Source organism: Parasteatoda tepidariorum, chromosome X1 (assembly GCF_043381705.1).
Source record: "Parasteatoda tepidariorum isolate YZ-2023 chromosome X1, CAS_Ptep_4.0, whole genome shotgun sequence".
NCBI lineage: Eukaryota > Metazoa > Arthropoda > Arachnida > Araneae > Theridiidae > Parasteatoda > Parasteatoda tepidariorum.
The window spans coordinates 3,880,073-3,894,895 of record NC_092214.1 but is presented as its reverse complement, the minus strand read 5'-3'; the positions used below and the strand labels follow the sequence as shown (position 1 = coordinate 3,894,895).

The window sequence follows — 14,823 nt, the reverse complement described above, 5'->3', positions numbered from 1 at the left end:
AATTTTACATGGGTGAATTAGAAATTTTTAACAATTCTATAATTTAATTAAAGCCTCTATATGTACCTTACCAACAATCTTCGCCAAAAATTTGCATAACATTTTAAATTCAAAACCAAAATAATAATGATTATAAATATCACGTTTTATCTAAATTAAATTTGCTCAAACGTATAATTGTATACGAAAATGAGACGAAAAAACAATTTAACACTCATTTTTGCATTTTTCGTCATTTAGTATTAATGATCGAAATTTGACTACCATCTGTTACTAGTTTGAGAACGTTGCTATCACGAAATAAACCAATGTCATTGCTTGTATTTCGCTGATAAGAGATCATGCACCACGTACATAATAAATAGATTTCCCAAGGGAAACAAGGTTCAATATGTATATATTTTAAACGGGACTCTTTTTTAAAAAAAAAAATTAAATTGTCGGAATAAATTTTCTAATATTAATGATTTAGCTATTGAAAAAACTGTATTATGCATACATTTAAAAAATATGTTTTCGTAAAGAACGTATAAGATCTTTTGAATGAAAATTTAAACATTTAACACTAACATGAAAATTTAAATTTTCATTACATTGATTTAAATTTTTTTTTAATCATATTGTATACATATTCTTCAGCAAAATTTTAAATATAAAGTCGAAGAAATTTTTTAACATTATCATTGTTTTACCCTCATCATATATTATTTTAAACATGATAAAAATGTATATGCGTATATCCCTTTTGTCTCAAATTTCAACCGAATTCTTCAAATTTAAAGTAATAAACACAAAATTGATGTTATAAATACTTAAACTTACAACTTTTAACTCAGTGGCGCGACAGCCCATTAAGAGGGCCAAGGCCGACTGTGCCCATCTCAGTTTTCTTGACCTTGGGCTCTGGGGTGCAGGAGCATATGTTCCGGTCAGGTGGTCAGCCGAACGCGGAACCCCCAGTGTTAGTTCCCAAGCATGCTTGGTACTCATTTTATCGACCCACTGAAGGGATGAAAGGCTGAGTTGGCCTTGCCCTTCCCAAGGATCGAACCAAGGACCTGTGGCACAGCAGCGCGAAGCGCTACCACTCAGCCACCGGGCGTACTTAAACTTACAAGATTGAGATATTATTTAACGTCAGCGATAGAATAAAAATGCTCCCGATATCACATCATTACACTTTAAGGCAATTGAAACAGTGCAAAATATTTTATTACAAATATATTTAATAAGACACTGAATGGTAACCAGAGAAAAGAAATTCTATGCAAGGAACAAAATAAAGGAGGAAAATATGAAAAAAATAATAAATAAACGAGAAAACGAATCTTAATGTAAGACCTAACTTTTGTTGAAATGGCAATACAAAAGCATTTTTTTTATGAAAATTAATTTTTGTTTCTTATCATGCTAAAGATAAAAATCTTCGATCAATTACAAGTGACCAAATTTTAAATTCCTTCTACTATTTTCATTACATTTTAAGTACTACTCTAAAAATTTTCCGACTTTAAACAAAATTAAAAAATAAATTTAAAAATCTTTTGTATTTTCAAATAAAAAAGAGAAAATTGAAAACCTTTACTATTTTCAAGAAACGAAATGACAAGTTTTTTATATAGATTTACATCTTTTACATGTATTATATCTTTATCCCTTCATCCACCTCTAATGACTTTCGCGTGCATCGCAAAAATTAAATATTTTTTGCTTAAAATACATATATATATAGATGTCAAAATGAGCAGCTACATGTGGCGTATAGCAGAACTCTCTACCTTCTATCGATGGCAAAACTTCGCAAGCTTTCCCCATTAGCGTGAGGCTATTCATATCATATGAGTTGGATCACTCCTTATCGTTCACCAACTACTTGCATAGTTTTTTTTTTTTTTTTTTAGATATTTTCGCTTGTTTAATTGACCTGTCTTAAACTAAAAATAGCATACAGATTTCAAAAAACTCAAAATAGAATTAAAATTTCAGAAACCGAAAATTAAAATTCTCACCAAAACAGAGTTATTTCAATATCTTTTTCATATATTTATTCTTTTAATTTTTCTTAGGCATTATTAAAGTTTAAATTCATCTGAGAGAAAATGAAATTTAAAACTACGTATGGAATGAAAAATAAGAAAAATAGAAAAATTATTAAAATAAAATATTTCAAAAAATATTTTTAAAAAAATTTCATATTAAAAAAATAAAAAGCTGGAAAAAAATAATGAAAAGATATAATCTTGTCATCAGTTCACACGATTATATCCTCAAAAAGAAGTGCATTCTAATATTGTATTAATATAGCCAACGCAAAATATATCAATACAATAGTGTGAGGAGTCCCCCAAAAAAATTGAAACGAAAATAGAACATATTAAATAAAAAATACACGAAATAAAACATGTCCAGCAATAACAGAATGTAAGAAAAATACAGAATAAAATATAAAATGTAATCAATAAAGCGAGTAACAAATTCAAATGAACTTGCAAGTTCCAGAATCCTTCAAGAATTATTTAAAATATTTTCGTAATAAGTTTGCCAGATTACAAAATATGAAAATAGAAGCATAAATAGAGGTTAGAAGCGGTAATAAAGGGATGAGATCTTTTATGGCGCTTTCTTACTGCAGTACTGAAGCGCGTTTGATTTGTTAGTTACCTTGAATCAGCCCGAAATGGATGTGCGTAAAGTAATAATATTATACTGGATAATTTAAAGTTTATTATTAATAAGGTCGATATTTAATTACACAATTTTAATAATTTTAGAAAATAAACAATTATTGAAAACATAAATATATATTGAATCATAGAGGTTTATATTGAAAAATAATTTTTTTGCAAAATAATAACATTGAAAGGAGGAGAGAAATAGTCTGACGTCACACATACGTTACATGAGCGAGAATGAAAGGAAGGTGCCGTAGTAGAAGGCAAAAAAAGAATCAAAGAACGCTCGATATTATTAAGCCCTCTAATTAAAATAATCCCAATTTCTTTTTAATAAAAGTGGAATATTAATCCAAAACTTTTGAAATTTTTTAAAAAGAAGTGAGATGAGCTACTCATTTACAAACGTGAGTGACTGCAAAAAGAAAAAAAAAACAGATAAAATATCAGATAGTCTTTAAGCTATAACAGTAAGAAGCACTCTCGGGGAAAAATTTTTCAAACAGCAGTGATGGTGATAGTTATTTTTTTCCCTCAATACAGAGAGAAATGCGATGCAAAAACAAATGTGATTGTGATAATTTCTAAAAAAAATGTATTTAAGCCTTATTTTCACTCAATCTCAAAAAATGAATGAAATTACTTTTTTTCAAAAAGTTTTTGGGAACAGAAAAATGCGCCTGTAAATTCGTTTTCACTGTTTCAAATTTAATGATTAAAAATACAATACAAATCTCAACAGTTTATTATTTTTTTCTGCTGTAATTTAGACTTTGAATTACTTAATCAAGTATTATATTTAATTTAAACTTGATCATTTAGCAATGCTATGATAAAAAAATTTAAAACAAAGCATTGTCTTAACATAAAAATAGAAACTGAACGACCCGGGGCAATATAGTGATCATAATTTCTTTTAATGGTGACATTTTCAAATCAAACTTCTATTGGATATTGTTTCCAGATTGATATTTTAAATCATCTAGGTACATAATTTTTCTCCATCAAAAATCATCTCACGAGCAAATATATCCTATATTTGATTATTTTTTATAATAATAGTTATTGAAACATTATTATCTTTACATTTACTTCCAATGATATTCTTTCTTGTTTACATAAGAAATGGAGAAAAGAGTAAAATATCTTGATTTTATTTGGTTTTTATGCATAATTTAAAACTGATTGAGGGGTAAGCTCATTGTACAAAAATGTTCAGTTTATGCCAATGGACGCATGTCAAAGCTAATGTTTATTTATTTACTTTTTTTTTTCATATTCATTACACTGTAACTTAACATGTGCTTCCACTTCGTTCTTATTCAACGTTTTTTTCCTATCATATAAACTATGATAGAATAATTCTCATAAATTTAACTATACATAGATAATTCTCAGAAATTTAAAAAAAAATTTCAAATTTTAAATATTCAGAATTGTTTATTTTTTAAAAAATATTCATTTAGTGACTCTAATTAATACCTTATAGAGAGCAGTAGTAGTTTACTAACGTTATGTAGTTTACTATTATTTCCTGGCATTCAAATTTTGGAAAATGACTCCGAGGATAATGATTTTTTATAATTTTATAGCTTCTTACTTTTTCATTTATTATTAGGCCTGACACTTTTCATTTGTGTCGTTAACAGCAAATCTTTTTAAAAGAGGTCTGACTAAATAATGTAGTTCATGTTATCAATGATTTGGAGAAGGCAGGAAAATGACAACATAAGAACCAACTTACTTTTCAAAATCTCTTTAAATGGATTTTTCTCTGATATTGTCTTCTGTGCTCCTACCGTAGGATTTATTTTAACGAAATAGCCTTAAAATCATACACTATAACTAAAATAATGAACGCAAGCGTTATTTATGCAAGTTATAGAGAAATTAAAATAAGTGGCCAGAAAAATAACATATTTTCGAGTGATATACAAATTATTGATTGATAAATAAAATTACTAAATTGGTTAATTATTTTTATGAAATTATTTATAATATTGTTTCTTGTGCATATACTCCATAAATGCATTTAACAGTTTAAAAGTTAAAAATCGGTCAGAAAAAATGAATACGCAGATTTAAAGCTAGTCATTATTGAAAATATTGCTAGTAACATGCCAGGAAAGTGAAATTTTAAAACTCAACATACATTTTTAAATATGTATATTTGTTAAAACCAGTGTAAAATGATTCTAAAAAGCTGACAATGATGGTATTTATTAAACTTTAAAAAAATATGAGGAATTTTTTTAAGAGTATAATGTAAAAATAAAAAAAAATTCGTTCTAGCCATGTCCTCTTCATCTAATATCATTCTTGCATGATATTGAACTTTTGTGTTGGTTTCAGTAAATAGTCGTATTTGGTGAGAATCACCCATGTAATGTTTGAAGAAAGCAGTTTGAAAAAATTAATACGTATTTTTTTAATATGTATGGTTATGCAAGATGTTACGTCTTCGTGTCTCTATATTCAGTATAAACTTTCAAAGAAAACGTTTTCGAACTGAAGAAATAAACATCCAATCAAGTTCTTATCAATAACCTTCGTTTGAAGTTTTGTTGAAATCTGCTTTTACAAAATGCTTAGAATTGATACCGAGTACAACAAAACATTCTTTTCAATGGAAGAAAGTTAAAGACGGAGTTTTGTGGCATCGAAGTAATCATATCAAAAATAAATTGAGAGTAATCTGTTAGAAAACGTAATAGGAGCGAGTTCATGCAAAATCTTCGACAGGTTCAGTTCAGGATGAGGAGGTTGGTAAATATAGCTGCTTTTTCCCTCCATAAAACATTCGAGTTTGTTTTGTTTCAATTTGGGTTCTTGAGTTTTCGATCTATAGTTTTATTTGAAAAATTGATGAAAAATACACTATTTAAAAGTGTCAGATAGATAAAGTTTATACTAAATTTCGAACTCTTTTTATGACGTAATACTATGGTTTACAAGAATTCAGTTTATAAAAATCGAAGAGTTTTTGGTTTTCAGAGGTTTCTCTTCTAAGAGTTATAAGCATGACTTACAAAGTAAATAAATATTAAATCGGAAATAAGTATTACTTCTTGTCAGTGTAATAGAGTTTCAAAAACTTCTTATATGCACCATATTTGTGCTCAGATAACACTTGCTTTAGAAACTAGTCAGCCTAGCCTTAAATCTTAGTCAAACCTGAATTCTGATTAATTACATTTAAATCATTTCCATTTAATCAAGAACCTATCCTGAGACACTTTGAGTATACTTGATGTATATATATATGTTTCATTAAAATAAAAAAATCGAAAACTGATAATCTCGTTATATATATTCATACGAATGTGTATAAAAATCAAAAAAGAATGCTGCTCTAGCTGTTACATAGTTTTAGAAAAATTTTGTCGCTCGTGCATCTCACTCTCCTAGCGCAAAAGCAATTCAATGTAAAATTTTGACACATTTATAACGAAAGGATTAAGGAATTTTTTAATGTGAAAATATGATTGATACCGACATCAGTTTTTGAATTATTTTAAATTAAAGATATTTTTTAGCAACGTAATTTAGTTTATTGAAAATTATAATTGTCAAATTAAGAATTTTTTGCAACTTCGCTCTCTTATGGCTGAATGTGTGCAACACGTTTAACTTAATATAAATTTAGAATTAGTGTTTGAGTTATAATTTTTTTTTTCGTTTTTTAATTAGACTTTTTTTTTTTAGCTTTTTTTGATGTAAAATTAAAATTACAGCAACCACTTTATTTTTTATTAGAAAATAAAAAAGATTTTGGTCATTTGTTTAAGAATTTCGAAGTCTCTATAATTGAACCATAAAATTCACAACACTTAAGAAATATCAGTCGCTAAATTTTTAATTTTCAAATTTTAAATAACGAAAGGAACAAATATCAATTCGCACCCATATCTTGGTTTTTATTGCCGCTTTATCGAAAATCCACTTCACTGTGGTTGGGTTAGGTGAAATGAGTGAAACAAGTTCTGATCACGAAACAACCTCATGAGTAATGACGGGGGTTTGTGAGTAGTAGCGGGTATGCAGTCTAAAGAGTGGAGCCCGCAAATTTTGAAAGAAAAAAAAAGAAAAAAAAATGTTTCTTCGTAAATAAGAAGGAAATTTATACAAAAAGTTTTACTCAGTAGAAACGTATATAAGTTAAAAATGCTAAAATGGCACTTTCTCTGATACAAAAGTGACGAAACAAGCATATTTCATCTAGTTGCTTAAGCCGCCAATATGTTTAAAAACCTTTGGACTTTTATTTTTTTTCAAACACCTCTCTAGCTGTTTAACTCAGGTTGGCCCTGCTTGCTTAATCAATCGAATTCCTTGTTTTGTGAATATGCTAAAATTTTATTAACTGTTAACTACATTAACTGAAATAACTCGTTCTGCGTAAAAGGCACTAAGCTTAGTCAAACTTGTATAAAACAGACTCCAAAGAGTCATACTTAAAAATTTGTATTCTCACGTATAAATGGAAAGCACAGCATAGGAAAATTAAGCATTGGAAAAAAGGCATTGAAAAAAATAGCAACAAAAAAGTATGGAAAAAACAATCCCTTTCGCAATGCAAAACAGAGCCCAATCATTGGAATATAGTTAAATGTTATTTTAAAGATTAGTTACTATGTAAAAATTAGTTTGAAGATTTAGGGAAAAAAATTTGCACAAATATTTTAATTAAATTATTTAGAATCTTAAGAAGTTCTAAAAATGTTCTTAATTCCAATAATTTCACCTATCGTATATCATGTACAGTGCTCAAAAAATAAGCAGATCACCTTAAATAACTTTTGATCTAATAATCGGATATTCATCTCCAGAAACTCAATCTTAACGGTTTGAGAGGGTGACTTCAAACATTCTACTTAATTAGTGCTGACGTTATCTTAAGCAGCGAAATAAAACGCAAAAACATACTTTCTCGGATTAAATATGCAGTGAAACCTCTCAGGAGTTATCACTCTCTGTTCCACAATAAATGGTCATTAATGGAAGTTTGTCGTTTATAGGGGTTACCTCCATTGACTTCAAAATGCTATCGAAAGTACACGATTTTTCGCAAATGATTTTAATTTTACTCAATGTCATTTTTTTGGTGCGGAAAAACCACTTGTGTTGGAGTCATGAAAACAGGAATAAAATTTAGCGTCAATAAAAATTTCCCCTACTGATAAAATTATGTTTTAGAAAAATTTACCAATTATAAAAGCTAAAACTATTTTAAATAAATAAACAGTAATGCTTTGGTTTAGGTTTGCATTTCATTTTATGACCAAAACTAATTCAAAGTTTTCATCCAGATATCTATGCAACAGAAGTTCCCTTAGGATTGCATTTCTGACCCTAGATTGCTATGTAATTCTAAGTCGTCTCACGTACCGCACTTGATTTTGAAGCACCCTGTATGAAGGGTGTTCCTTAAAGAATGCTATTAATATATATTTTTAGAATCTTTGTCTAAAATGGAATTAAAAGAAGGTATCGCAAAATTTTTTTATTAAGGTAAAAGAAAAAAGTTATCAAAATTTAACGAATCACTACCGAGAAAGGCAGGTCTGAAAGCCTCTTTTTTGTGTTTTCAGTTCCATTTACTTTATTGGTGATTCGTTAGACATCGGTATGTTTTCTTACTTTGCTTAAGTATTAATTCAAGACCCCTGAAGTCAATACTTTTTTGCCTCACTTTTGAGAAGGATTCTAAAAATACGTACAGCGGATAGAAAATACGCAGTACCCTGTGTATGAAGGGTGCATCAAATAATTGAAATTTGTAATGAAATTGTAATGAAATTTTCGAAAATCAATATTTCAAAGTCAATATTTCAAAGTCAATATTCAAAGACAATATTTCAAAGACAATATTTCAAAGTCAATATTCAAAGACAATATTTCAAAGACAATATTTCAAAGACAATATTTCAAAGACAATATTTCAAAGTCAATATCAATATTTCAAAATCAATATTTATAATATTTCAATATTTCAGTTAATGAAGAGTGATTTAGTTGGAAAATGTGAAGCAGCAACTTATGCATATTAAATTTTTTTACAGTCTATTTAATGAAAATTGAACTATCTCTTTATAAAACTTTAGACACATAAATTTTATTTTTCCGCTATTTCGCAAAGTTCTCTTTCTGATTTCAGCCTGTGGATAAATATTTAAATGCTCATTAATTGAGTAAGGAAAGAAAAGGGTTATCACAACAGCACCTCATCTGTCAGACTTGAGATTAAGATTATAATTGTTGGCTCTTAGAGAAACTGCTAACAGATTTATCCAAATAAACGAAAACTTTATCTATCGCTCTTTTATTTTGACAAATTGAAAGGAAAAAATCAGATTAACTATAAAGCAAATGTCCCAACGAATTGTCAAAAATTATTACTACTTGTCTTGAAGGATATTGAGAGATTCTCGCAATTATATATTTCCCTATTTTAGTTAATTTGAGTGTGAAAATTAGACAGAGGACATGCAAAGGTGAATGATAATTTAACCCATAATTCTCTGCACTAAAATCAGCTTGATTTCATAACCAGCCCAGTCCATTTTCAGATATTTCAAAGGAGAGGCAAAAAAGCTTGTCTTTTTCAAACATTTGCATCCAGGTAAATATTGCCTCTTTTTCCCCCCTTTGAACTGAGTTCTGTGATTTGATTAAGATACTTTTTATAGCTAAAAAAAGAAAAAAAAAGAGGGAGAGAGGTTTTAGCTCTGAGCAAATTTAATAAATATACTATTTGGAGCTGGGCTGGTTCAGATTCGAAACAAGGGGTTTGTGTTAATACTTGCATAAAAACCAATCGTACCTCTCTTATTTTGTGGATGAGCACTTTTTTTCTTCAAGAAAACTAAAAGTAAATAACTCTTATTTCTGTTTGAAAGCAATTTTAATTAATGCAAAATATTTAAGATTACTTTTTTTCCCTTTTCACTTTGCTTTTGAAATAATATAAGAAAAAAGTTTAAAAAAATACGAAAGATACTTTATGAAGAAGAAGAAAACCTTTCTGATTTGCTGATTCAACCCTTGAATGTTCATGAATATTATTAAATAAAGACAGAATTGTTTCTCAGTGGAGGGAGAAGATCATTTTTCGCTTTAGAATTTTCTAAAAATTCATAGTTCAATTTTTTTTAAAAATTCGACAATTTGGTGAAATTGCAGCGACCAGGTAGTATAGACGAATCTTTTAGCATGAAGTTGAAAAATATGGCTCCTGGAAAACGCGACTGAAGAAATTAAAGCTTTAAAAATTTGTATATTTATTTAACTTTTTGTTTATCGTTCAAATCTTCTAAAAGTTCTAATTTCAAAATTATGTTCGTTGGTATCTTCTTCTTCCTTCTTTATTGGCACTACAGCCCAGGGTTGGCCTAAGATTCTAGAACAATGTTTTCCCAGACAGCTCTGTCCCTGAACTTGATCTTCCAGTTGGAGATCATAAAAGTTTTTAAATCATTCAAGACATCATTTATTCATCTTTTCTTTGATCTGCCTCTTGGCCTATTGCACATGGGCTTCCATGGCGTTGATATCGTAACACTTAATTTGCATCGTTGCGTCTTTCAAAAGCTCAGATTAAACTACTGTCTACTGTAAACCTGCAGTTTTTTAACTTAATATATTTCTGCCTTAAATGTAAAAAATATCCTGGTTCTAACATTCACTTTTTTGTAATAACATGCACATGGATAAGCGAACAGTTAGAAAAAAAACTGCTCAATTTTTTGTCTTTGAAAATTTTTGATTGTAAAAATAACATACACTTGCAAAAATAACATGCATAAAAGTCGTGTAAATATCGGAGTGATGATTAAAAATTGAGTTCATTTTATTTTTTAATGCACTTTAATAAATTTCCTTTGAAAATATTTTTACACGTGATAAATTGATAAATGATATTAGTTACCTATATGCTGTCTACTATTATAGCTACTGCTTCTATAATATGTTTAATTTTTGTCCTTTGTTTTTTAATGATAGTTTTTGGCAACACAATTTTGTCAAAAATGTTAACTCTGTCTTCGAGAAAGATGATACACTATTCATGTGATTTTATTCACTGTGAATGGTAACCGTATTTCGTAGATAAAACGAATGCTTAATTACTTCTAATAGTTTTCATTTCGATCACATTTTTTTAAAAATAAAATGCAAACTAAATATTTAACATAATAAATATTTCCCTTAATAAATCTTTAACAAATAAGACGTCAAATTAACTCTGTCTAGAAAATTAATTTAGTTTATTAAAATATTAGGGATAATATCACCTTGATCTATTTATTAGTCAATGTAATTTCATACCGAATATAGAACTAACTTCATAGTTTTAAAAGTTGCTTGATTAAAAAAATAGCAGTTTAACAATTGCAAACTATCATTAAAAATAGCAGTTCTCTTAGAAGAAGAAAGATAAAAAATAATAATAAATAATCATTGATTTTTTATTGGCAAAATTAGATATTATTTATTATTGGCATTATAAACTATTTCTAAACAACAGCATTTATTTTTGTACAATTATTTTATGTATTTTTTTACTCAGATATCGAAAAAAAATGAATGTTAGGCAAAATATTAAGAAAATTAAACCTTTTTTTCATTCCGGCCCTTGTTCGAAAGCTGTTTCCCAAAAATAAGTTTATTAAATATTTATTTATGTTATTCGATGGGGGGTTTGTTACACTCATGAATGCAATAATGTTTTGTAATATGAATACAAAAATTATGAAAAAATTTATGTTACGAAACGCTTCCTTAACCATTTTAGTGTATTTTTTTCAATAAATAAAAACATTTTTTTACATGATAACTAAAAAAAATTCTTTTTGCTTACATATTTTGCTACTTTTTCTTACATAAATCACACGTAACATTCAAATATTTGTGATTCTAGAAACTTTTACATTAAGGAGATTTTTCAAATATTTGGAAAAATTAAAAGCAAAAGTGATGCATGTTTGAAATTGTTTTGATTATTAGCTAAAATTCATGCCAAGGTTTTCAAGAAATGCGGAAGTTAAATCTAATCTAACTTCATGTAAATGTTATTAGTGTATAGGCATCATTTTATCAGAAGATAGAGCTGTCATAAGGGTGGAGCAAGAGGGGTAATCGCCCGAGCAAATATTTTACGGGTGCAAAGAAAATTCAGATTTTTTCAATAATTTAAAAGTTTTTATTTTTTGGAAATTTATTTTTATGGTTGAAAACTAGAAAAATTTTGCTTTCCACTTTATCATGCAGATGAAATAATAAAATAAAATAAACTTCATATAATGAGCTCAATCCCGGGATTTTCAGGGATTCCATGGAAAAAAAAAGAGAACACTAATAGTATAATTGGTTCATTTTCTTTTCTAGCTCATAATTCAAAACCGCATATTTTTTTAAGGTAGTCCTGTATATATGCTATAACTGTTAATAAGTCGTACACCGTAAAAAAGCCCGGACAAAATTTTTCTCCCTCCACTATTTTCACGAAAAATAAGAATTATTTTTAAAGTATTAACAGATGTAGTCTATTAATTTATTTGGTTACCAAAACCATAAAAGTATGTGAAAATTAAAAATTAGATCATATTTGTAGCATAATAGTTATACAGTCGAACCTTGTAAAGTGAACACGCTTACCGTGAATTTCTGTTAACGTGAACCAATTTTCGATTCCCCATCAAATTATATACTTTAAATGTGAACACGCTTATTGTAAAATATCTTTCAAGGTGACCTCAAGCTTTATTACCCATGGAAAAAATTTTACTTTAAATGTGAACAGAAATTTTTTTTCCCTCTGGAAGCTAAAAAAAACTGATTATTCATTGTTCAATATCTATTAAAGTAGGTTTTTTTAATGTTTTGTTATTGTGATCACAATAACAAAATCCCAACAGTCAGAATGAAAGAGTTGCATGAACTGAAGGGGGGGTGGGCATATCAGAAAAGAATTTAAGCCCTTTTCTCTCTAATATGAAAAGAGTTTTATTTTATCTCGTGGGAGTGACACATGAGTATGAATGCAATGAAGCATGTTTTCATGAGAAATGACCACCCATATTGATCCTTTGTTCAGTAAAAATATTCATTTCTCTCACACTAACATCGATTGTTCTAAGAAATTGATATAGCTGAATTCCATTTTTACAGGCGAAGACGTGTGAAGCTAACATTTTTTCTTAAATTTCACTAGGGAATACTTAAATTTACTTTCCTCTGATGGATGCTTACGAAGTAATCAATTATTATGAAATGCAAAATAATGCTATATCAAGTTTCTCTTCAAACAAATAGCACAGGTGCCCATTGCTAGTGACCCCCTCCCTCTACAGTCAGGGTCATTGGCATCTGCGCTAATCCATCTTATTTGACTTATTCTTTTTTCCCATATTTGTTTATAGTCACGATGTGTTTATCTCTCAGCGGCGTCATTTCGTCATATTCTGAAGTAATTTCAAAATATTTTTAAACATTTTTGTACGCACTATTTTATAAAAGATAAAATAAATGAGATATGGAACTTTTTTTGACAGGTTTTTAGTGTGACTATTAAAAAAATATTTATTGATTATTTATAAAATTTATTGATTTTACAAAGCATGAAGTAAATTAAATACGGAATTTCTTTAGACGCTTTTTTTTCAGAGTGATTATTGTTAAAATCTTATTTATTGATTATTTATTGTAATAAAAAAATCCATATTCTAGAGTTATGCCATAATATTTTTAAACATTTTTGGTCGCACTATTTTGCAAAACGTAAAATAAATTAAACATGGAATTTCTATAGACAGTATTTTTAGTATATTTATTATTAAAATTTATTTATTGATTATTTACAGTAAAATTAGTGAATAATTGGGAATAATTTAATGCAGTCATGCGTTGGGAATAAAACTGGACAAGGATCAGCATCCTATTTCCCAATCATTTTTTAATATTAATTTATTACGCAGTTTAATTGTATGTAGGTTGTTCCATAATTGCGAGTTAGACACTTTTTTTTTGAATTCTTGAAAAAAAAAATTTCAGAAAAAATACACATTAATGGTCCTTAAGTAACATTAAAAAAAATATTAAAGATTGACAAATCATCAATTCGAGCAAATGCGGTATAAAAATATTTAAAAACAATTCCTTTAAAAAAAATAAAAGGGTTCGCATTTCATCCGAAACCATTTTTCACTCGTAATAAGAAAATTGTATTTTGATTACTTAATTCTGCTGCGCCGAAGCAGGATAATCTTTTATAAATTTCAATCACTTTAATATTATCTCAAATATTTAATTTTCGACAAAAATTCTGAAACTAAGAGCGGTGTTTTCGAAAAACTTTGTTTTAAATGTTTCTAAAATGTAAGAGGAACAGTTGTGTTCATCGAAGCACTTAACTCCTTAATAACAAATAAAACAGTTATGAAATAAAACTAAGGAAATTTAAATATACACACCAAATAATGGAGGGGACACTTTCAGTTTTTGACATTTTTTAAAAAACAAATTTTCCAAATAAAACTGGAACATTATTTCCCAACTTTTAAGATCAAGCAATTTCTCATACTTATCAATAAATTTTAAAATCACCAGAGGTGCAGAAATCTCCAGAAGAGCCGGCAATAAATTACGAACGAAAACAAGCATTTTTAAACAATTTATGCCGTAAAATATAACGATTAAATTATAAACAATAAATTCGATCGAAACTTTGGTTATTATTTGTAATAATTGCATAAAATTTCGTAAGCTTAACTTAAATATTTATGGAAGTATGACATTTTATTAAAAAAAAATACTTTTTTGTCCTTTTTTCCCCTATAACAGTGTTTCCCAAACTTATGACTTCTGTGTACCCTTTCTGCATTTTTCTTAACGCTGTGTACCACTAGTAAAAAAAATAATGTATTTTTTACTATAAAAAAATTTTTAAAAATCAAAAATCACAACTGGCTGTTGACACCACTAATTATTAACTGTTAACTCTGCAAAAAATAGCCAATAGAAAAATACGTAATCGTAATTTTCATGGCTAGCTTTGTTTTTAAATAAAAATTTTTGAAATTTTCGTTTGTTGCAAGATATTTCGCATAGGAACGCGTACCCCCACTAAACTGTTCCCGTACCCCTGGGGGTACGC

The 14,823-nt window shown here is 28.0% G+C and overlaps 2 protein-coding genes across 2 annotated transcripts in view; one reads left to right on the top strand and one right to left on the bottom strand.

The window, feature by feature from the left end:
- LOC107438525 (ventricular zone expressed PH domain-containing protein melted) overlaps window positions 1-14,823 on the bottom strand; it is a 54,852-nt gene that overhangs the window by 36,674 nt on the left and 3,355 nt on the right. The window lies entirely within an intron of this gene.
- LOC107438524 (proton channel OtopLc) overlaps window positions 5,281-14,823 on the top strand; it is a 44,582-nt gene continuing 35,039 nt past the window's right edge. Inside the window, exon 1 of the mRNA XM_043040638.2 lies at window positions 5,281-5,434. Within this exon, the coding sequence (XP_042896572.1) occupies window positions 5,397-5,434 (38 nt within the window). The 5' untranslated portion in view covers window positions 5,281-5,396. The remainder of the gene's footprint in view (window positions 5,435-14,823) is intronic.